Source organism: Rhincodon typus, chromosome 7 (genome assembly GCF_021869965.1).
Source record: "Rhincodon typus isolate 14 chromosome 7, sRhiTyp1.1, whole genome shotgun sequence".
Lineage (NCBI taxonomy): Eukaryota > Metazoa > Chordata > Chondrichthyes > Orectolobiformes > Rhincodontidae > Rhincodon > Rhincodon typus.
This window is the reverse complement of record NC_063338.1, coordinates 47,320,178-47,343,552: the sequence shown is the minus strand read 5'-3', so window position 1 is coordinate 47,343,552 and position 23,375 is coordinate 47,320,178. Positions and strand designations below refer to the sequence as shown.

Below are 23,375 nucleotides of genomic sequence, written 5' to 3'. Positions count from 1 at the left end.
GGCTAAATCAAAATGGAGTTAGAGGACGAAATAAAGCACTATGGGTCTGCTTTTTCTTTCTTCAAATCTTTTTAATTTTTTAAAAATTTCTTTTTCTACCCAGACGTGTTATCACACACAACTTTGTGCCTTCCTACCACCAAAATCATTGTGACTTTTTTTTCATTTTTTAAACACCACCATGGGTGGCACAGTGGCACAGTGGTTATCACTGCTGCCTCACAGTGCCAGGGACCTGGGTTCAATTCCAGCCTCGGGTGACTGTCTGTGTGGAATTTGCACATTCTCCCCGTGTCTGCGTGGGTTTCCTCTGGGTGCTCCGGTTTCCTCCCACAGTCCAGAGATGTGCAGGTTAGGTAGATTGGCCGTGCTAAGTTGCCTGTAGTGTTCAGGGAGGTGTAGATTAGGGGGATGCGTCTGGGTGGGATGCTCTGATGTTCACTGTGGACTTGTTTGGCTGAAGGGCCTGTTTCCACACTGTAGGGATTCTATGACCACCAGTAGAAACACTTGTGTATCTAATTGAGTATTTATAAGCAAAGTCCATTACGGGCAAAGCAAGCCATCAATGTTGATTTTTGGTTCTCAGTGGTATTTAATGTAGAGGAAAATATTGTGAATATCACAGTTTGCATTCTTACCTAACTTATATGGAACTCGTTACTTATGGCAATTAAATAGACTGGCATAATATGCAATTAGATCTGCCTAAATCACAAGGTCATGAAACACTAGGTGCTAAAAATTATTTTGTTGGCAGCTGTTTGTTCATCCTCAGACAGCATGACACTCGGTGCTTTTATCTTCCAATTATTGTTTGCTCACTAGACCACAACATGTATCCAAACAATACAAAAAGTGCAACAAATTGATGTAGCTGAAGTAACCAGTATTTTTACAATTGGAAAGCTTATTTAATAAACAACAATCCTTACAAAAAAAATTACTGGTCTTTACTTTCTCTTTAGTGGATGTAACATTTATGACATTGAGGGAGTAGTGAAGCAAGGCTGCCTGGATAGATTAGTGATAATTTTAGGCACCAAAAATCTGGGAGCTAGCAAGTCCCATTTATGCTGTGGATATTTCCATGCCATACTATTTTGAACATAAGAATGCAAGAAAGAGCAGCATAAGTAAGCCATTTGGCCCTTGGTACTTGCTCCACCATTAAACAAGATCACAGTTGATCTCTACCTCAATGGACTGAATCTTACATTTTTTGAGTCAAGTTTGTCAAATTTTGTAGTTAACTAAAAAATTTAAAGGTAGTGTCAAACTTAAAGAAAAGACACATAATTGCAACAAGTTGGGTGGTAGAACATAAGATTTTACAGAATATAAGCACAACAAAAATTGACTACAAGATTATTAAGGAGGAAGTATGAGAGAAAATTAGCTAGAAAAATAAAAACAGATAGTAAGAATTTTATACATATTTTGTAAAGGAAAAGAGTTAATGGAGTGAACTCTGGTCTGATAGAAAGTGAGTCTGGTGAATTAATAATGGAAAATAAGGAGATTTCAGGTGAATTAAAAAACATGCATTAATCTTCAATATGGTGTATAAATGTAATATCCCAAAATTGTAGTAAATCAGAAAATGGACAGGAGAGAGGAATTTTTAAAAATTACGATCACCAGGGAAGTGGTGCTGAGCAAGTTGTTGGATCCGCAGGATGATAAAAGCCCAGGTCCTGATGGACTTCATCCTATGGTCTAAAAGAAAAGGGTAGTGAGACAGTTGACCATAAAACAGGAATATACATGCCAATTAGATAAACATCTGTCCTAGGGAAGATGTTAGAATCTATTAATAAAGACATTACAGCTAGTGAAGTTATAACACAGGACTACTTGTATGCCAAGCAGTGTGAGCAGCATGCAATAGACAGGCACCTGAAAAGAATCTTGAGAAGGCCAATGGTCTGTTTGATTGTTGCCCTAGTGGAGCTGTGGCATCTGTAATAATGGTCCTCAGCCTCAGTTGATGGGTTCTGAATGACCATTATGAATCACGCCTTCCACTGTTTTGCGATTTCACCCAGAATCCATTCGAGAGGCCTTGTGGTGGAGGTGAATAGTTGAAGCACTTGAGACTATCCAAGAATGAGGAGTCATAGCAGCTGCCTAGGAACATTCTACAAACTTGTATATAATGTTTATGGTTGTCACAGATGACTTGAATGTTCAGGGGGTTGTAGCTCTTCCTCGTAATGAAATTTTCGCCTGATTAAATGATATCTTAACCTGCACAAAATCTTAATTTTTTAAAAATTCATTCATGGGGTGTGGATGTTACTAGCTGGCCAGCATTTATTGCCCATTCCTAGATGCCCTTGAGAAGACGTGGTGAGCTGCCTTCTTGAACCACTGCAGTCCTGGTGCTGTACGTTGCACTACGATGCCCTTATGGAGAGAATTCCAAGATTTTGACCTGACAAGAATAAAGGAATTATGATATATTTCCAACCCAGGATGGTGACTGACTTGGAGGGAAACTTGCAGGTGGTGTTCCCACGTATCTGTGCCATTGTCCTTCTAGATGGAAATATTTGTGGATTTTGAAGGTGCTATCTAAGGATCTTTGGTGAATTTGGTTCATAATCACACAGATACAGTTCACTAATCCCTGCACTTGAGGGAATACTGCCACTGAGGTAAATCCAACAGCCCTCTACATCTGACTCATCATCTATTTTGGTAGGAATAACAGCAAGATGGGCTATTGTTTAATTGGTGAAAAATTGCAGCATGCTGCTGTGCAAAGGGACCTGAGTGTCCTTGTGCATGAATCACAAAGTTACTTTGCATGTGCAGCAGGTAATTAAGAAGGCAAGTGGAATATTGTCCTTCATTGCTAGAGGGATGAACTTTAAAAAAAGGGAGATTATGCTGCAGCTGTATAGGGTGCTGGTGAGGCCACACCTGGAGTACCGTGTACAGGTTTGGTCTCCTTACTTGAGAACGAATGTACTGGCACTGGAGGGGGTTGATTTCAGAATTGAAAGGATTGGCTTAAGAGGAGAGATTTGGTAAATTGGGACTATACTCATTGAAATTTAGAAGAATGAGCAAGGATCTTATAAAAGCATAAAATTATGAAGGGAATAGATTAAGATAGAAGCAGGGGCGTTGTTTCCACTGGTGGTTGAAATTAGAACAAGGGGGCTTAGCCACAAAATAAGCAGGAGCAGATTTAGGACTGAGTTGAAGAGGAACTTTTTCACCCAAAGGAATCTGTAGAATTCCATGTCCAGTGAAGCAGTTGAGGCTACCTCGTTCAATGTTTTAAAGGCAAAGATAGATTTTGAATAGTAAAGGTGGCATGGTGGCCCAGTGGTTAGCACTGCTGCCTCACAGCGCCAAGGACCCGGGTTCGATTCCACCCTCGGGTGACTGTTGATGTAGAGTTTGCACATTCTTCCTGTGACTGTGTGGGTTTCCTCCCACAGTCCAAAGATGTGCAGGCTAGGTAGATTGGCCATGCTAAATTGCCCATAGTGTTCATGGATGAGTAGATTAGGTGGGTTATAGGGGGATGGGTCTGGTTGGGATGCTCTGAGGGTCAGTGTGGACTTGTTAGCCCAAAGGCCCTGTTTCCACACTGTAGGGATTCTACAAAAGGAATTAAGGGTTATGGCGAGTGGGCAGATACATGGAGCAGAGTTCACGCAAAGATCAGCCGTGATCTTATCGAATGGTGGAGCAGGCTCTGGGGCTAAATAGCCTACTCCTGCTCCTATTTCTTATGTTCTTATGTCGATGGAAAACTCAATGCAGTTGTCATTTGCATTATACAGAACAGTATGATAGAAAAGTCCAACAAATTTCCTCAGCCACAAAAAGCCTGAAAATGACTGAGTGATATGCGTGTTTAGGGCAACTGTAATGGGCATTAGTTGACCAATCACATCCTACAGATCTCATCTAGAAAAGCACACAAATCTGCAATCATCTGTCAGGAGAGACTTAGCCTTTTGCGGCTTTGCTGCTCCTAGAGACCTTCCGCTTCCTGTCTCCCTCCAAACAATCTGTAGTACATGCTGCCTGTTGTCTATCTGTGCTGCTCTCCATTGTCCTCTTCTTCCATGAACACTGAGTAAATGGATCCCATGACCAGTGGTCAGTCCCTGATTTCCTGACTGCTCATGTTGACCCAATCCAACCAACTTTAAATCACAGACCCTTTCCTCTATCAGAAGACCTATTACTGCATTGAGGTGTCTGACAAAGTAAAGACTCAGTCCTTTTGCCTCTCCTTTGTATTTTCATAACTGTGTACAATGGCCGACCGCATCTGCCTCAGCAGAGTTGCTGAGGTGCTAGCATAGCATGTGGCTCATGTAAGTGACATTGACAAGATTAGATTTCTAGATTTTTAACCATCCTGTTTGGATTAGCTATGACACACCTCCAGACAGGGACTTGAACCTGGACATCTTGCCCAGCAGTACGGACACTACTACAGTACCACAAGACCTTCAAGATCAGATTTCTATGTCAGTGTCAGCTTATTGCTTAATCATCCTTTACTTACTCATCACCTACCCATGCTGCCGGCTGGGTAGCTTCTTCTGGTCAAAAACAGAAGTTGCTGGAAAAGCTCAGCAGGTCTGGCTGCACCTATGAAGAAAAATCAGAGTTAATGTTTCGAGTCTGGTGACCCTGCCTTTTGAGGACCTGAAACATTAATTCTGATTTTTCTTTACAGATGCTGCCAGACCTGCTGAGCTCTTCTAACAACTTCTGTTTTTATTCCTGATTTACAGCATCCGCAGTTCTTTCGGTTTTTTATTTAGCTTCTTTTGTTGATGACCTACCTCCAGCAAAATTTCATTAAGCCAAAATCCTCATTTACCACATTGCTCCCAGTCCCATGTTCAAGACTGATTCTGTAGGAAAGAAAAGATTTCTCCAAGCCTTCCTCACCAATACTGTGGACAGTTGTAGTAAGATCTCTTTATTTTAATAATTCAATCATTTTATACTTAAAAACTAATAACATTTGGCATTTTTGAGTGCTTGCTGTGTCTGTACATTAACTTGCTACGATACAAGAATATCAAGCTCCCCCAAACATCAAACATTCTCTGTCTCTCACCATTCAAAGAAAATTTTTTTTTAAACTTTTTTAAACTTTTTAAACTTCATACTTTACTATATGGTCCATGTGCTTTTGTCTTGCCATACATCCAATCGATCTATATACTCTGCATCCTCCTCACTGATTACTTTCCTACCTCTATCATCAGCAAACTTTGATTTGTTACATACCGTGCTTTTATCAAAGCCATTCTTAATATAGATTGTAAATGCGTACTGATCTTTGTGGTGCTATGGACCAGACCAGATCCCCTCAAAATATTTCAAGAAGGTAGTCTAGACCCTAAATTTTTCTTATTTTAAAGGAAAATGTAAAGTACTGCATTCCAGATACAATGCAACTGGTCAAACTACTCTATGTTAAATAAAGCACAACTTATTTAAACACTATAGTTAAAAGACAACAACAGAAAAAGAGGAATTTATAATAACTTAACCAAATAATAGATACAGTAACTATTACTAATTATTTGTTCCAATATAACATCCTATAAACACACCCTTGACAAAAAGGCAAATTCAGAAATTAGATTTTCTCACATGCAACACAGCAGCAGAGAGAGAGAAAAATATGAAGGAAAAGCTCAGAAAGAGTAGCAGCCAGGAGACCCTTACTGCAGCTTCCAACCCTGGTGAGAATCAACCAGTAACAGATGCTGAATCTTAAAGCTAAAAAACTAAAAACTGTATGTCCCGTCTGTAAGAGCTGGCCACACACATCCAGGCAGCTTCTATTGTTCCAACTTTAAACAAAAGCCCAAGGCCTCACGAACTGTTTACTTTACTGGCTTTCCAACTAGACAGCTCAGTATCACTGTCTCAAAACCTCTCTTTTTAAAAAAAATTAGGACAAAATAAACTCTTAAAGTCATAGCACCATCACAGTGCTATCCAACTAGTTACAATTGGCCAACTCAAAAATGTTAAATGTATTCCCACTTCCTGCTTTCTACCTGTTAACTAATCTTCTATCCCAACAAATACTCAATCCCATGAGTCATAATCTTGTGAAAAAAATCTATTTTTTCATGGCAACTTATCAATTTGTTTGTTTGAAAATTCAAACATGTTACATCTGCTGGTTCCTCCTCATCTCTCTTAGTAGTAATATCTTCAAAAATGCAAATAGTTGTCTTAATCATATTAAGATTTTTCTAGGGGCCATGATATCACATCCCTAATAATGAATTCTAGCATTTTATGTTAACTGGCATCAAGTTTCCAGTGTTCCTCTTCAGGTTTTTCTCGACTAACTAGGCTATGTATGCTACTGTATAATCCTTGGGAGATCTAGAATTGAAGGAATTTGGTAATATCAAAACAAACACACGCACTACCTCTGCAGCTCGCTCTTGCACCTGTAACAAGACAAAACTCTATGCCAAGGGTACAGTATTGGAATTTGACAATGAAAACATCAGTATTCTGGTATGCTTGTTCTATTTTACAACTACGTAACAAGTAATGTTTACCCTAAACATGATGCCATTTTAAGCAATTTTCACACTAAATGAGACTGTAGAAAATAAGCTCCTATGGTTTTGGTTGGGGATTGGGCTAAAGCTTTGACAGAGACACTGAAGTAATCTAATGAAAATTGCTGGAATAAATAGACTCTTGGGTTCAGCGTTAGAAGCCCTAGGTATAGAAATTGGTTTAGTCAAATTAAGTCACCTTTGTTAACTTTGCTTATTTTTGTACAATTTAAAAGCAGAGAAAAAAATACAATTCACTCAATGTTGGTTATAATTTTTTATGCGTTCACTTCTGGGTGAAAGTACATTTAATGTCAATTGTTATTGGCAGGTAGGTGACATGTTCTATGGGGCTTAACACAACACAAAGATCCATTGAGATCAAAGGACTAAAAGCACCATGACGTCTCTTACTGGCCTAGCGTGAGTTTTCACTTGCTCGGTAGATCGTTGTGATGACATTTTTTTTGTAGGCAGACTACTAGTTACCTTATCTTATTCGTATGTAGATCTTCCAACTTTTCCACTAAGTATACAAACCTTCTAGCGAGATTTATTACGTGGAATTTATTATACAAGAAACTACATCTGGCACTTTACTACTATTTAGCTGTAATTGTATCTTGCATGTTGCAATAGATGGCGCTGCTGAGAGGCATGGTGAGCTGGTGACTGAGGGCAAATATTGACCAGTTGCAACTGTGCGGAGTACTTTTTAGGCCATGTTTTAAATGTTTCCATCGCATGCTGAGGTTGTCGGTCATCATTGCATTAAGAAGGTATGCTACAGAGTTATTCATGCACAAAATAGTTGAAAAAAAAACACTAAGGGAAAACAATCGAATAAAGAGTAAATTCATTATCGAAAAAATAAGTTTCACTCTAATAGGTTCACAATTACAAATGAGTTGTCAAAAACCTTGTAGATCATTGAACTTTCTCAGAATGGAAATCAATTTGGTTTGACTGTTTCAAAAGGTGTTTTGAAGTTGCAATGTTTGTTACACATATAATTCCGTTTCAAATACATATCAATAACATGACTTGACGCCATACTTATAAATCACTTATCAAAGACTTAAAAGTATATAAAAAGGGCAGGTGGATGGCTGGAAGTTTACATTGTTGGCGGGGGCGCAGACTTGGGTAAGGGGAGGGCAGAAGTCGGAGGGTCACTATAGATTCTGAAGTAGCAATAAAATGTGCAATGCTCAACCTCCTGCCTCTGTTACTAACGGCGAAGTGTTGTCTGAAGTGGTTTTAATTTACAACTTCCTCTGCTTTAGTTGAGTAAGCTATACAGTCATAAAGTCCTATGAAGACAAAGATAAAGTGAATCTTGCAAGAGAAAACCTCGTATGTTTAACTAAGGATTTATCCCGAAACGGTCAATAAAATGAATAACAGGGTGACATAATAGAAACAAGGAAATGGAAATCGAGATCAAAAGGCACTGACAAATGAAGAAGCTCACAAGCCATACAAGGCCCACGTGTTACATGAAGTTTCTTACACTTTTGATATTGTGCATTTACCTGAAAGTGCGGATTATTTTAGGTGGTTCTGAAGTGGATGAGACAACTTCATGTCGGCAGCACGCATGTTTTACCAACTTGAAAGTGAAACAGTTCGCAAACACAAACTTAATTCAGTTTTCTGTAAAACACATTATGTTACCAGACTTAAACGGAAGGGATATTTCTCAATATATACCGTTATCTCCCACTGAATAAATTCAATTATCACGTTAGACTATTGTTTAAAAAGATATGAATATGCTTGCTTCACATGATACGATTTCTGCTTCACAGACCTTTAGTATAAGTAACTTTTCAGACACCATAAACGTGCATTCCAGCTGTAAAAGTATGTTTACAGACGTCATGGCTGATCATGTCCAACCTATACAATACCATCTAAAAATCCGTTTTAATTGCATTAATACTTATTGCGTTTCTCATAAAATGCACTTGTATCTGCTGACAGCTGTCTAGCGTAGCCGAAAGCAAATTATATTCTATGTTGGTCATTTTTTGATGTTAAACAGAGCTGAACTTTTTAAACTGTGTATGGTTTTCTCTATATACGGTTTAATTAGCGTTGTAATTTGCCTACGCATCCTTGCCACATTTAGAACTGGAAGCTTTACTCTAAAAGGGACATCGATGCGTTTAAAGTTAAATAAAGGAGACATAAGTGCATATAAAGTTGAAAGGAAAAGAAAAGAAAACTTTAGTTTAAATACATTGTAATAATCTTTCAACTATTTATCAAAGTGTAAAGGTTACTGGCAAATCTTAAGTTTAGCTTTCATAGATTTAATTCAATTATCCTGCTTCCTTCCTGCACCCAACTTGGTTACTTTTTTTTTCAAACAAACACCAATAAATAAATAATTACATTCATTAAATGTGAAATCTTCGAATTCTTGTCTCTACATGTTATTACTTATTGAGCATTGACTAAATAATGCTACAGAAGGAAGACCTTGTGTGCCTGTTTGAAGTGATTTTTAAACAATGACCGATACATCTATTGATGAACAAATGTGCACATCATTTTAAGTAGATAACAATTTCATTTTACTTCAAGGCAAGGTATTTATTGTGTAACCTCCACGTGTAAAATTGCACAGCATATAAATAGCAGTATAAATCGCATTAGGCGGTGGTTCAAACGATTTTTGTTTAACAATCTCACATTTTAACTGTTGAGCATAAATTTGGTGAGGAATTTGCGAATACTTTCATTTCTCCAACCCGTACACTAAGAAGTTTTGCTTACCTGGAAAGTTAAAGCCGTGAGCAAGAACAGAACCACATAAATCAGTCACTAAATCCATAACCAACTGTTTAAACCCAGTGTTTCTCCAAGCTAATACGGTTATTCCAACTGATATTCTGTAATCAAAACTTGAATCATAGCCCTGGATAATCAATCTTCCATTTTTTGACTTGTGAAAAGCTTCGAGGGAAATATAAACGCAAAAGTAAGTTATGTAAAAATGGCTAAAATGTGTGTATTTGCTTAACATGAATCTGCTAAAAACAGAAAATGCCTATGTAGAATGCCGATGCTTAAATATTTCAGGTTTTAGGATTTTCACCTTTTGAGAACACGTTCATAAAAATACTTGGCGCACCCTGAATAATTCCTGTTGATATGAAACTCTTTTTAAGAGCAAACGCAAGAAAAGATCAAGTCAAACCGACCCAGCAGGGAGCAGTTTAATTTAAGCCAAACGGATTTTTTTTTTATTTTCACACCAGTATAAGGTCGTTTCAGTTTACACGAGTGCGGAGTTTAAAAAGCATGCTAGAACTCCCCATTGAGCTAGGATAAAGGCAAAACACTTTCATTCAATCAAAGCTATTAAATACTCTATGCACAGCAGTTATTATCTTTCACCAAAGACGCCGTTGAAATCCTCGAGTTAAAGAACTTGCGTTATTTAACGTCCCTATAAATATATACAACTTCGTAACGAAGCATAGCGACCAACTGTGAAATTAACTGAAGCATGTTTATATGAAAGTATTTACAGAAATACCTTCCTTTCACTTAAAATATTCTTTTTTCAAGGATATTGCACCACCAAAGCTATTTGTTGCATCGACAGCCCGCACAGTCTTGTTTCAGTACCCCACCCCCACTATTCAGTTGTGCCCTGGCATATTCCCATCTTCCCTTTTCACATTTTCCACGCTAAGTTTTGTTTTTTTGTTTTGGTGAGTTTTAACGTGCTTCGCCAGATGGTCGCTTCTCATAAATCTCTTGCCACATTCTGGGCAGGCAAACCGTTTCTCCCCAGTGTGAGTCCTCAGATGCCTCTGGAGCTCGTCTGATCGAGTGAAACTTTTGCCACAGAACAACCAGTTGCAGACGAAGGGCCTCTCGCCGGTGTGCCATCTCAGGTGAGCCTTCAGGTGAGACGTCTTGCCATAAACCTTCCCGCACCCCGGAATGTGACAAATGTGCTGCTTCTTCTTCCCGGGCTCATCTCCACTGCTCGAAGACTGGCAATTGGGACAGCGGCACCTTCTGCACCTCCTGGCAGTAGCCATAGGAGATTTCGTGTGGAGAAGGGCCGCGATCTGGGTTTGATACTGGGCGAAGTCTGAATGACCCAAAACCAAGGATCGTTGGAGAGGGAAACGATGAGGTGCAATGGATGAGGCATGGTTGGAGCTGCTACTCTGCTGGATGCTCCACCACGGGATGTCCTCCACTTGGTTGGGTGACATATGCCTGTGTTGATGAGAAAGTAAAGGGGATCCAGTTGGGACAAAGCTTGACATAGCTGAACTGATAGGAGTCGGCGTACCATAGTTGACCGCGGGGACGTAGGTTGGCTGGCAGCTTGAAGCTAAGGTCTGCATAGATGAAGGCAACATTTTGACGGGGGAGAGCTCGAATGGGTACGACGGCTCTGCCGGCGGAGTTAGAGGAAGTTCATGAGACCCATAGGACGCCTGAATATGAGGCGGTAGCTGATGAACCTTCGGAGGAGTTAAAGTTAAACTGGAGTGGGATGAAATCCCCCCTGGGTTAGCCGGGATCTCGTTACTCCAAGGGTGAAAAATGCGGGACGGGGAGCTCAGGGTGGGTTCGTAAGGGACCTGGAAGAGATCAGTATGCGTTGACCCAGTCTGTCCGATCCGATTGCATGTTGCAGCTAAGAGGGCCAGTGGAGACTGCTTGGCGGACTCCGGAGAAGAATTTGGCGTACGATCCTGAGAAGTGAAACAAGAAGGGGAGAAAAAAAAAGTTCTGATCAATTGAAACTTAACAGCAAGGGTTCAAACTCTGTTCAAGTCCTGGTATAACTTTGTCTGGGAAATACTATGTACACGTTTCAAAACAAAAATGACCCGTTCTGTTGTAACAAAACTTAATAAATGTTAAAAAGTACGAACCTGGAGAAAAGCTTGCAGAGAATCATTGCGTAGAACAGCCACAGCAGCCATTCCCTATACAAATTGTTGAAAGGAGACTCGATTCAAGGTTTCAAGCTGTACTAAAGGGAATCAGTCGCATAGAGAGCTTTCTTTCCTCCTGCTATTCGGAGATATCCTTGGAATATCTGTGGTCGAGGGATCACTTCTTAGAATTTGATAAGACTTTGGTAGACCGCCAGCCAGTCAGGGGAAAGATTTATGGCTTTGAAGTTTGCCGCTGCCCAATCATCAAAGAATAGCGGGTCTTTCAGAAGGGAAACCAAATCCTTTGAATACACAAAGCTCCTATGGCGTGTTTGTTGGTATGTATAAAAGAACTGATTATTAGGGGGGATGGTAAAGGAGGAGATAAAGGCGGGACAATTAATGAAGTAATCACTATGTGGGAAATGTATATACACAAATAATTGGATTTACGTGATCAAAGCACGGCTGCCGCCAGGAGACCATTGCATTGGATGTTTAAGTCAGATGATCTCTTTTTTGTAATTAAGGATTTGTTGCACAGCCCGAAGTGACAATGTGCCTTTGTTATCTTCACCAAGTCTCTTCCAACATTACTGCGTTGATGACTTTTAGCAAATAAAAGCAATTGGAGATGAATCGGCCAACTCGGCATCACGGACAGGATAGTTCTGCTCGAAGTGTAAAGGAGTTGCTGACTTCAGAAAAGTTTAATAACATTGCCGAGATATACAATATTAAAGACACGCTGTGTACTAAACATCTGAAAAGGAAGAACCCATATCTTTCAGAAACGTTAAAAGTACAATGCCACATTTATCTGCGTTGGAACAGTAACATGCACACCCCTTCCCCTCCAGCTTTCATAAAGGTGTCATTGTATTGGAAATATTTAACAATATGAATAAAAACTGGCCGTTTATAACCATATTGTCAATAGCCAGCGTCACTTCAAAGCACGTTAAACTATACAGTGCCCACCAAACATATTCAACACGCCATAGTAAGTCGAAGTTACTTGCTTAAAGCAAACGGATGGGATGATTTATTCCTGTGCCAAATTTAACCCATTGTAGCGTGTGTATTTCAATAGTTTAACTAAATGGAACCGGTTAAGGTTTCAATATCATTGAAATGGGCAAATCAAAATCGTGTAACGGTAACGAGACAAACATATAACTCTCTCAAACTTTCTCTATCCTGTTCCCTAAAATGGTCACTCTACTGGAACGTCAAAAGCGTGAAGTTTTGAGTCCCTGAGTGGAGAGATCAGAAGCTGAATGTGAAGGCTGTTGATAGCTCTGTTAAGTCCCTAAAGTGGTGGCAATGTGAAAGACTGCGGAGGCGGAGCAGCTCGGTTCAAGGAAAGTGGAAACAATTTCGCTCTTCTCCGCCTGATCTCCGCCTTAAGCAGCTTTTCAAATACTCCAACCCAACGTTTGCTGTGGAATCACTAGTTGATATCTTTACAGAAGTAAAATATAATGCTTATTTACATAATTTGTCAAGTAAAACTTAATTATGCTAGTTATCGCCATGTGACCAAACAAAACATACGTAGTATCCTATAAACTTTCTATTTATTTAGTATAGCAACCAAAATCAACTGCTTGATTAGTGGAAATAAGTTGGACTCATCCAGTTAATTGGTCAACCTTGTTACTTTTACAAATAAAATCAATTAAACCAGAAACCATACTTGTATTTTTTAATGGGGCGTGCTGGTATTCTGCATTGGCTAAGTAGGTAGTTCGCACATTTGTCTGTTAAGGACACTCAAACTAAGTATACAGTGTTGTTGTCATAGGTCACGGTGTTAGCCCGGTGGTACATACAGATATTCAAAAATGAACTGATTACTAACGTTCAAGAAACAAGCTAAGATTCACATGTTAGGTTAACTTTAAAAAAGTGTTAAAAAAAACTATTGCGGTCTTCCTTCAGGTAACATGATACTGACAGCAGTCGTTAACTTCAATTGTATTCACATTGTAAACGAAATCCTTCTAAATGATAACACACAGAGATCTTTATCATCCTTCCTGTAGCAACAATCGGTGTCCTCTCAAAGACTTTTGAGACTTGCATAGTTTTAAACGGGGCGGCTCTTTTGAAGGGATTAAAGTGCAAAGTCCTCTCCCACGGCTCCAGAATCAGTCGTGGTAAGATGGGAGTTTCACGCTGCGCCAGGGTACTGTCAAGTTAATGCATTTAACTTGGGTTTTGCTTACTTGTTCTTTATTATTTTAAAATGTGCTATACATGAAGTGGCTTGAGGACATGGATAAGAAATTGAATTCCAAAAAAATGGTGTCACTAACGTTTAAGGAATATACCTTGATCAAAATTACTTTAAAGCATCTTCAAAAATAAAACATCTTGCCCTTTTCCGACTTCATAAAGTAGTCTCGACATAGGCAGTTTCACATGGCAGTAAAACACAATCAGCTATTATTTTTGTTTATGGGTCAATGAAATTTCATGCAGCAGTTTCTGCAAGACCAAAAATAATGTTTAAACTTTCTAGGAAGCTTGATTATTTTTTAAAAAAGACTGATGTTAGTTACATTTTATTTTAATAGTTGCAATTTGCTTAGATAGGTTGGTTCCTCGAAAGTAAAAAAAGCAAGACCTGGGTGTGTAACTCTGAGCTTTTTTAATGTTATGTAGTTAAATTGGCCTTCTATCACATGGTTTGTGCCTCTAGAAATATTTTAATAAGACACATACCTGCTTGCCGATTTGGAAAATTGAATTGAATATTTTATGGTAGAACTAATCCAGGAATAGCACAACTAATCTGGCAAATGTGGCACTATTGACATTAGGTGATATAAAAATTCAAATGAATAGAAAACTAGATAACATTCCATACACATTTTATTGAACTTGATGCCCTTATTGAAACATTGATTACTACCACCAGCTTTCACACCATCAACAGACTACAAATGCATATTCATTGGAAATGGATAATACAATAATTCAAGTTCAATGCTAATATGCTCTGAGACATCCAACCATGTTTCACATCACATCAACATGCTAATCAAAAGTACTCACCTGGTGAGTAAACCAAGGCATGTTTCAATTTAATAACAAACATGACTTTTCACATTAAAATCTTTGAACATTTGTTGCATAAAATTTAATTTCAATCAAAAATGCTTTGTAAAAGTAGTTCAGATTTAATGACCATACGAATAGGATAGACAATGCATTTGATTTAGCAAACATCACTTGATGAAATTCAACAAGAAAATAGATTCTAGATGTACTTTGTTTTCATCCAAACTAAAGTTACCACAAAATGAGACATAAATTTAGTGTTTTGAATTATGAGATTGACTGCTGACTCCATGTTGCAAATAGTGTTAATAATAAACTACTTTGATACGAGTGGCACAAAATGAGTAGCATGTTACTTTGGATTCCAATTCAACACCAAATGAAAGCATAATATTTATCACAGAAATCATCAGTTTATCCACTATTCAATACAACAATTGTGTGATAACTGTTCAAGCTTATTTAAACATCAAAATGCACAATTTGCTCATGTTTCTTGGCTTCAAATTTGATCTGAGGAAAAAAGAGAAATAAAACCATTTGGTAGCTCATCTTTAAAGATAAACAAAAGATTGTTTGACAAGAGTTCAAGAAGTTTCCGACTCCACTAAATTCAATTTTAATAAAGAATTAAACAAGAATCTTGTAAGAATGTTATGTTACAATTCATTCATATCTACTGTAAATTATGTTGGAAATCTAAAATAAGACTAATACAAAGAAATTGTAACGCCTTTGATAGCTAGCTAAAAACTACGTATACATGTTCTACAAATAGGTATCATCCATTATATTTTTGGGTTAATTCACATGAAAAAAAATCAGAATTCTAATTATCAACACAAGAATTGTTGGTACAGTATCTTTCCTAAGATAAGTGCATGCAAGTATAGAAATGTTATCAGTCCTATTCCAAATGCAATGATTGATATAGAACCTGAGCTTTCTTGCCACAGTAAAGAAAATTCTGTATGTTAACAGTTAAGAATATGTGAAAGTGGAATGCTGTTCCTCTGTTCTACTTCAAGACATTTTATTCCGCTTTTTTCTATCTGTTAGAGTACAGTTTTATATAAGGACTAATTACTTAGGGCATCAATCTACATCTATATAGGTAAGTTTAATGAAAATTGTGGGTCATTTTAAATAGGTTCAGCGACACACTATCAATCATCATATACATACCAACTCTTAATAGTACATAATCATAACTGTTGACTAGCTCAGTGAATCATTACATTTTTAGATTGCATTTATACTTCAGTATATGAATGGAATAAATTGTTCTGATGAATTTAGACTCAGGAAATCAATTTATACTAGCTTTTATAAGGTCGGGTCCTATTTCCTGCATTTCAAATCAAATAGTAGTTGTTGTTGTAGGACGACAAACATGGGTTGGTACAGTCATATATGGAATGCATATACACAAGTCAGTTTGCAAAATTAATCAATGATGAAAAGGATTTGCAGCATTACCTTTAAAAGGAATATCTAATTGGAATTTTATTTAAAAGTTACAGAATAATCTTCATTCCAATTTGTATGAATCCTAACTACAGAAGACACTTATGTATGAAATCAGCAGTTTGGATATAAAATCTCCAACTGCTTTATCTCACATTAATTGCATGAATTACGGTTTACACAACAATTTAAGAGTTGCACTGGAGTGCACAATGTTTCACTGTAATATTAAAGTTGGTATACAACATACCACTAAGAATAAGATTTGGAATCAATTTGAGGATCCCAAAGCACTGTTCAATATGGTCAGTCCAAGCAGCATTGTTTGTACCTCTTTATATTGATTGAAAAGGAAGGAAGTCTTCACCGAAAGAACCCATTCCCGGTGGACAGGATGAGACACCAAAATTTTGCTTCCAAAAATCTGTAATTTCTACACTTGTGTAAACTCATGTAAGATGCTTTAAGAGTCCATTTCCTTCCCTTCTTATGGCAAATGAGAAGCCTCACAAAGCACCCACCTTTACTTTCACAACTCCAACCAGGAATCATGTCATAATCACAAGAATTTGCTCATATCCCACTACTATACAGCACAATAAATTAATTCACAATCGTGTTGTACTTTCACAGAAAATGACCCATGTAAATTTACATGTAAAGATACAGATTGACTCAAATCACTAAATACTGACAAAATAACCTCTGTAAAAATGTGAATTAAAGCAAACGGAATTAAAAAAATGTATTGAAACAGAAAGGAAGAACAAAAGAAAGTGTTGTAATGTTTCAGGCTAGGCACTGCTAAGATTTATTTGGCAGTTTGTCTAATCATCCTACTGCACTTGGTAGACAGCTCCTGATATTTTCCAGCAAAGTGGAGAACTAATTTTCTATAAATATGCTATTATATATAATCTGCAGGGATTTAGAGTTAAAAAATTGATTTATATTTCCCAAATTACATTGATATCATAGTGATTTTCTGCACATTAACATAGTCTACTAAGTCTTGCAGTTGTAACTTTAGTGCAATACTTAAGATACATATATTGAATTATTTTATCAAATAGGCATCACAAATATGTTTATTCAGTTGTATTTTGAGAAAAATACTAATCATTATACTAGTTTGGTTTGAAACTCGAGAATTCAAAGCATTCTGGTTCTAAATAAAAGGTGACTTTTTCTGTTGCCTTTTTGTGTATGAGCAGATAACTGCGTATGATATGGGTTGGTAATTTAAAATTTCCAAGGGCATGAATTAAATCTGTGCAGCCATTTAAAAAATATATAAAAAATTACATTCATTTCAGTTCTGTCTCATGTGAAGGAAAAGTCTACGAAACCTCAAAATAAATAAGTTGCTTACCCCAATGCATTTGGTTAAATCATGTACCACCACATGCTACTATCAAAAATTGGCTGTAAATTGTCAGGCATTAAGAAAATATTGGTTTAACTGTTTTTTTTTGCATTGATGCAGAAGGAATAACATATATTGTAATTAGCAATTTAAGTTATAAACCAAGGTAAGACAGAAGATAGCATAAATCCATTGAATTTGGAAAAGACCTTGATTTCAATTATACAGGCATCAATATGGTGAGAACATGTTTAAACATTTTCAGGCCATAATGAAATATTCAGGCTATAAGTGATGTGACTAAAATCTCATCCAGTTATACACACTTCAACATCTTTCATGGAAACTTTGGACTTAAGAGCTAATATTTCAATTCCTGATGGAGATAAAGCCCTGGCTTTGGAATCCTAATACCATTTGTTTGTATCTAATGCCTTTGGTATATTCTGTGTGACCTAAACTCATCAATACACCAGAGCACACCAAATCTGGCAGTATGCAGGTTCGAGTGTCAGAAATGAAAAGCTAGAAAATTGAACTAAATTTGCCTTTGGCCCACATCAGCTTAATTCAGGAGAGCTGGAGGTACAAAGCAGATAGCCCCATGCAATTTAGAATGCAGGCCTAACTAATTTTGTCTGACATTGAGGCCCAATCCTCAATGCGGTGTGGGAAAGGAAGCAATTAAAGTCCTAAGAGTATCCTGCTTCTTCTGACTCCACAATAATTAATGGCTTCAGTATTATCTTCTGACAATGGGCAGGAGAGGATCAAGTGTGTTAAAGATAGAATGCACCCCCCAACACTCTGTGAAGATGCTGATTGCTATGTTTGCAGCGACAAAGAACATGGCACCCAAATGTCTTCATAGAGTAATCATAGAATCCCTACAGCGTGGAAACAGGCCCTTAGGCCCAACAAGTCCACACTGACTCTCAGAACATCCCACCCAGACCCATCCCCCTAATCTACATATCCCTGAATGCTATGGGCAATTTAGCATGGCCAATCCACCTAGCCTGCATATCTTTGGACTGTGGGAGGAAACCAGACCACCTGGAGGAAACCCACACAGACACAGGGAGAATGTGCCAACTCCACACAGACTGTCGCCTGAGGGTGGGATCGAACGCAGGTCCCTGGTGCTGTGAGGCATCAGTGCTAACAACTGAGCCACTGTGCCACCTGTTTTCTCAACATATTTGGACTGGACTCTCCATTCAGGAGCTGTGGCTTCTCAACAGGCAGGAAACCTGACAAATAAAAGGGAGACAACAACAACAGCCACAGGGGATAACTGCCTTTGTCAGCACTTCTTTTAAGCTCAGAGGAATGGAATCCCTTTTCTGATCATAATGGAAGTCTTCGATCTTGCCCATCCTTGATTACCAGGTTTCCTTTTCTGCCCTTGATTGGATTCCTCCTGTGATATCCACATTCTAACTTTTCTCCCCGCTTCTGATTATGGCCTGTCTCCAGTCCCCACTTAATCACAGTCTCTCTCCATTTTCCTGATTACAGGGGACTGTCCATAAGAGTCGCTGGCTGTGTTCCCTTGTTGTCCTGTTCAGTATTAGCTACTGGTCTGCCTGCTCATTTCACCAACTGTAGGATGGGAAATGAACCAAAAAGAAACTATGAGATCCAAACAATAATTGAGCAGCCTCACTGAGTGCTTCACCTTCTGCTTAATTCTGTTTGACTCTTATAAACAGCCAGGCCAACTTGTGAGTCTGTATTTTAGAATGACCTGTGGCAATCCCCTTAAAATCAACAAAACAGCAGCTTAAGACCGAACACACCAGTTAGAGTTTCTGCTTACTCACAGTTCTGAAAATCTCAATCTACAGTTCTGAAAATGTTTGTGTCACCACCATCTGTACATTCCCCTCCAAGATGCTCACCATCCTGATTTGGAAATATATTGCCATTCCTTCACTGTTGCTGGGTCAACATCCTGGAACTCCCTCACTAAGGACATTGTGGGTCAATCTAAAGCAGGTGGACTGCAGTGATTCAAGAAGGCAGCTCATCACCACCTTCTCAAGGGAAACTAGCTACGGGCAATAAATGCTGGCCAGACAGTGATTCCTACATCCCATCAGTGAACAAAAAAAAAGTTGTCATGAAGGAAAAAAGTCTAGGTAGCTAAAGTACCATCCCTGTCCTGTTCTCAGCATATTGTATGAAAGTAGCCACAGAGAAAACCAAACCTTAGATTCTCTTGTGGTCTCTATCCAAATGAATAGATGAGAATGCAGCGTTGTGAGCAAGTTGCACAAAGAGAAACTCAGATCTATTGAAGTATTCAAAGCTCTTCTTTCTAAAATACACAGTGTGCATAATTATCAGTATAAATGTTGATATATTGGTAAATCACTCCCAAAATTTTCTTTATACTTTGTTTTAGAGGTGCTTCTTTAGAAAATTAATGCATTTGAAAATTCTCTTCAACTATTTGACATTTACGTTCGGTATACAGCTGTCTCATTTAAGCAATAATATGTTTGTGCAAATAAAGCTATAGTGCAATGATAGGTTAAATGATAGGTTAAAGTAAAATAAATCTCCCATCTCCTTTTCTCTTGATAAGTTTGACTATTGCTTGTTCCATGTGCAAACAGAATCTTCTGGTATCTTAAAAGCAGTTGCTCATGTACTGTATTATCAGTTTATTCAACTAAAGGATGCATTAATGTAATCCTGTCCTCACCTGAAGCTCACACACAACCACACAATTCCAGGACTGGATAAGAACAGGTCAGACTGAAGCCAATTATCATCGCCGATTACTCTTCTCACTGAGGTTACTCAACATAGCACAGTCCTGGGATTTAATCTGCTATAATCCATGCCATTTGTGGTTATTTGTTTTCTGGATAGAGGTGACAGAGACAAGGCCACATTTACTGCCAATCCCCAGCTGATCTGAGAAATTGGTGAAAACCACTTCTAGATGTTGTTAACAGCCAACCACAAATAGTTAGATTGGAGTGACATTGCCAAAACATACATGAGTGTCTGGTTCAGTTTACTAAAGGAGATTAGAAAATCAATTAGGTTTTAACACAATCTAGAAGCTTTTATAGTTATTTTCCAGAAGTCACCAGAATTATTGAGTTAAATTTCACTTTGTGGTAGAATTTGGTTTCAAAAACACAATATTACTGTACAATAAGTAATGTGCTTGCTTTGAGAGCATTAAATATAAAAACATAGAAATGATGTCAGGAGGCTGAAACTACAGTTCTATGATCCTGATTTCAATCCTTCTTGAATAGCAAAGTATTTATGATACAAAACAGACCACTTTATCCAATATTCCAGACTAGCATCTCCCTCCTCCCCACTATTAATTACTTAATCTCTTTCCTATTGTTTCTCCCTCATGTACCTACCCAGGATCCTTTTATATACATCTGTGTCAGTTGCTTTAGTCACTCTATATGATTGCAACTTCCAAATTCTCACCACATTGTATTTTGCAGGAGTACCTAATTTGAAATAAACCTTCCAAACACTCTCTTTGAGACACACTCTAAATAAGCAATTAGTACTCAGCAGTAAATTACTCCTTAAAGCTGAGACTGGTTTACATTTTGTTTCATATATGGATATTTCCCTTTTTCACGTCCCCAGTGTAGCCTTTGAGCTATTGGTGGTAGGTCTATAGGAGTGAGCTGGGTTGTCATAACCTCCAAGTTTCCTTCCTTTTCATGTGATCAAGGATTTTGTCCCCATTCCAGACCTTCTACTCATTATACACTGCAACTGGAACACCATAGAAATCAGGAACGAGAACCATACATTGTCCAGCAACGTACGCAAAACACTGAGCAAGCACAACAGGTCACTCTATTCAAAGGCATCAATCAAAAGTTTGGCTGAAGAAAAATCATAAAATGGTTGGAAGATAGAAGGGAGAAGTCGTTGAAGCTCCATCCCAATTTTGCAAATCTCATTAGCTCCTGAAAACCACAGAACCCTTTTGAAAAGAGCACTTGAACAAAATTATGGCATAAAACCAATCTGTAGTTATTTTATTGTTGCCTAGCAACATCATAAAATGTTAATGTTTAACCTCAGACTTGTCATCCATCTGAGGGTGTTAAAATAATTTTTGCTTTTTATGTAATCACCCAATAGTTAAGCTTCTTTTTTGACATGCTTACCAGGAACAAATGTTTTCTGAGAACATTTTTCATTACTCTCAGATTACCTTTAACCAGGATGTTTAGGTTTCATTACGAATACATTCCATTTGAGATAAAAACTCTTTGGCAAAGTTTGTATGTTCAACTAGATTTTCATGAAAAATGATGTTAATGTCTTGTTAATCACATTTGGTAAGGTTTGTTAATATCTTTATTTAAGGCTAAAAGAAACAGGAGGTGGCAATTAATTATCTGAACACATATAAATAGGAACAGCAATGACATTTAGGGTGTGATTAGAGGGGTGAAACTGAGGAAGTCAGTAAAATCACTCCACAGAAGAAAAAGATACATGCACCTTTGTTTCATTGCCACTAACTGGCTGGCATTCTAATAACAAATAATAAAGTGCCTGCATTTGCTCTGCATCATTGCTAGTTTGTGTCCTTGTTTTTCAGTCATTTCATCTAGAATCTCTCTGATGCCCCTCCATTCAGGAAATGAGGGTGGAAAGTTACAGTTTTGGAATCAAACATTTTTTTCCAAACAGGATATTTCTTAAGTTTTATTTTCATTTCGAACAAAATGGCCATCACATAGCTTTTATTGAACTGCCTTCCAGAATTCTTTTCCTCCATAGACTTATTCTACAGTAGTAAAAGTTTAAAGGTAGAAGTCTGTATTTGTGCTCCTTGCTTATCTTTATTTATGTCCCTCATTCTCAAATCTATAAATATACCTGTCTGGCAGAAAGTTTTGCACTGAATTGTCTTAATTGTAAATTCTAACTAGTTTTTAAGGAACAAAACAAAGAAAACATCTATTTCTAAAATCAGTAAAATTTAAATCTAATATTAAAGCACTGCCAGAGTATTGTCAGGCTTAAAACGTGTTGAGCTTTTTAGTAACTTTTGTTTCTTTCCAAAAGTAGTTCTCAGCTGGATGAAAGCCTTAACCACAACAACTACGATTTTATAGAGATGTGGAGATCATAGACCACCAATTGTGCAGGACTTCCTGCATAAAACGTTGCTTTGCAGATGAAGATTACTCAGTTCTTGCTTTACAAATCAAGAAGTACTCTGATTTCTTGCCAGAATCATTATTCTGCTGTGAGTGTAATCTGACTAGTTCAAAATCAGAAGTGATTGGCTAACAATCACTTCAAGACATTTAATGTGACCTTGGATGGCCTTGCAGTCCAAAGGGAAAGCATGAACATTTGGAAATGAATTGTTTAAAGGTGTATTTCATACACTACAATCAACAAAATGAGTTTAGGGAATAAGAAAGATATTTGAAACCAAGTGTAATTGAACTTTTATTACAATATTCAATTTTGATTTCAGTTTTGTGAAATAGTTTTTTTCCATATGAATCTTGTTTTTAATGTATCACTTGCAATTTTTAAAACTTTCACAGCCAGAACACCTGTTGGGGATCAGCAAATGCCATATGTTACAGCTGTCTGTGATTTGATTATACCCATCATCTATGTTCAATTATGAAATAGTTCCTGTACTACCTAAATCTTGTGAATAACACAGGCCTCACATCTGTGTTCAGCTTCATTTATACAGTCATATTCACACTGATGGTAAGCAATTTCGGGGCTGGATCGACAAAAACAGTAGTATAACTTTAGTGATAACAAGGTGTAGAGCTGGATGAACACAGCAGGCCAAGCAGCATCAGAGGAGCAGGAAGGTTGACGTTTCGGGCCTAGACCCTTCTTCAGAAATTTTCTTGCCTGAAACGTCAGCCTTCCTGCTCCTCTGTTGCTGCTTGGCCTGCTGTGTTCATCCAGCTCTACACC

At 37.8% G+C, this 23,375-nt stretch overlaps 2 protein-coding genes across 2 annotated transcripts in view; both read right to left on the bottom strand.

Moving 5' to 3' along the window:
* Positions 1–9,801: 9,801 nt before the first annotated feature.
* sp5a (Sp5 transcription factor a) lies at positions 9,802–12,733 on the bottom strand. The gene is made up of 2 exons (XM_020533322.2): positions 11,498–12,733; positions 9,802–11,314 (listed from the first exon to the last, which is right to left on the bottom strand). The coding sequence occupies exons 1-2, from the start codon at positions 11,546–11,548 to the stop codon at positions 10,238–10,240; spliced, it is 1,128 nt and encodes a 375-aa protein (XP_020388911.2). The 5' UTR covers positions 11,549–12,733; the 3' UTR covers positions 9,802–10,237.
* Positions 12,734–14,990: 2,257 nt separating this feature from the next.
* Positions 14,991–23,375, bottom strand: part of myo3b (myosin IIIB) — a 516,799-nt gene continuing 508,414 nt past the window's right edge. The window contains exon 36 of the mRNA XM_048598929.1: positions 14,991–15,085. The gene's annotated coding sequence lies outside the window, so the exon portion shown is untranslated. The remainder of the gene's footprint in view (positions 15,086–23,375) is intronic.

Coding starts and splice junctions, on each gene's coding strand:
- sp5a (XM_020533322.2), bottom strand. CDS start 11,548: ATGGCTGCTGTGGCTGTTCTACGCAATGATTCTCTGCAAGCTTTTCTC. Junction 11,315..11,497: donor CTCTGCAAGCTTTTCTCCAG/GTTCGTACTTTT, acceptor TTCACTTCTCAG/GATCGTACGCCAAATTCTTC.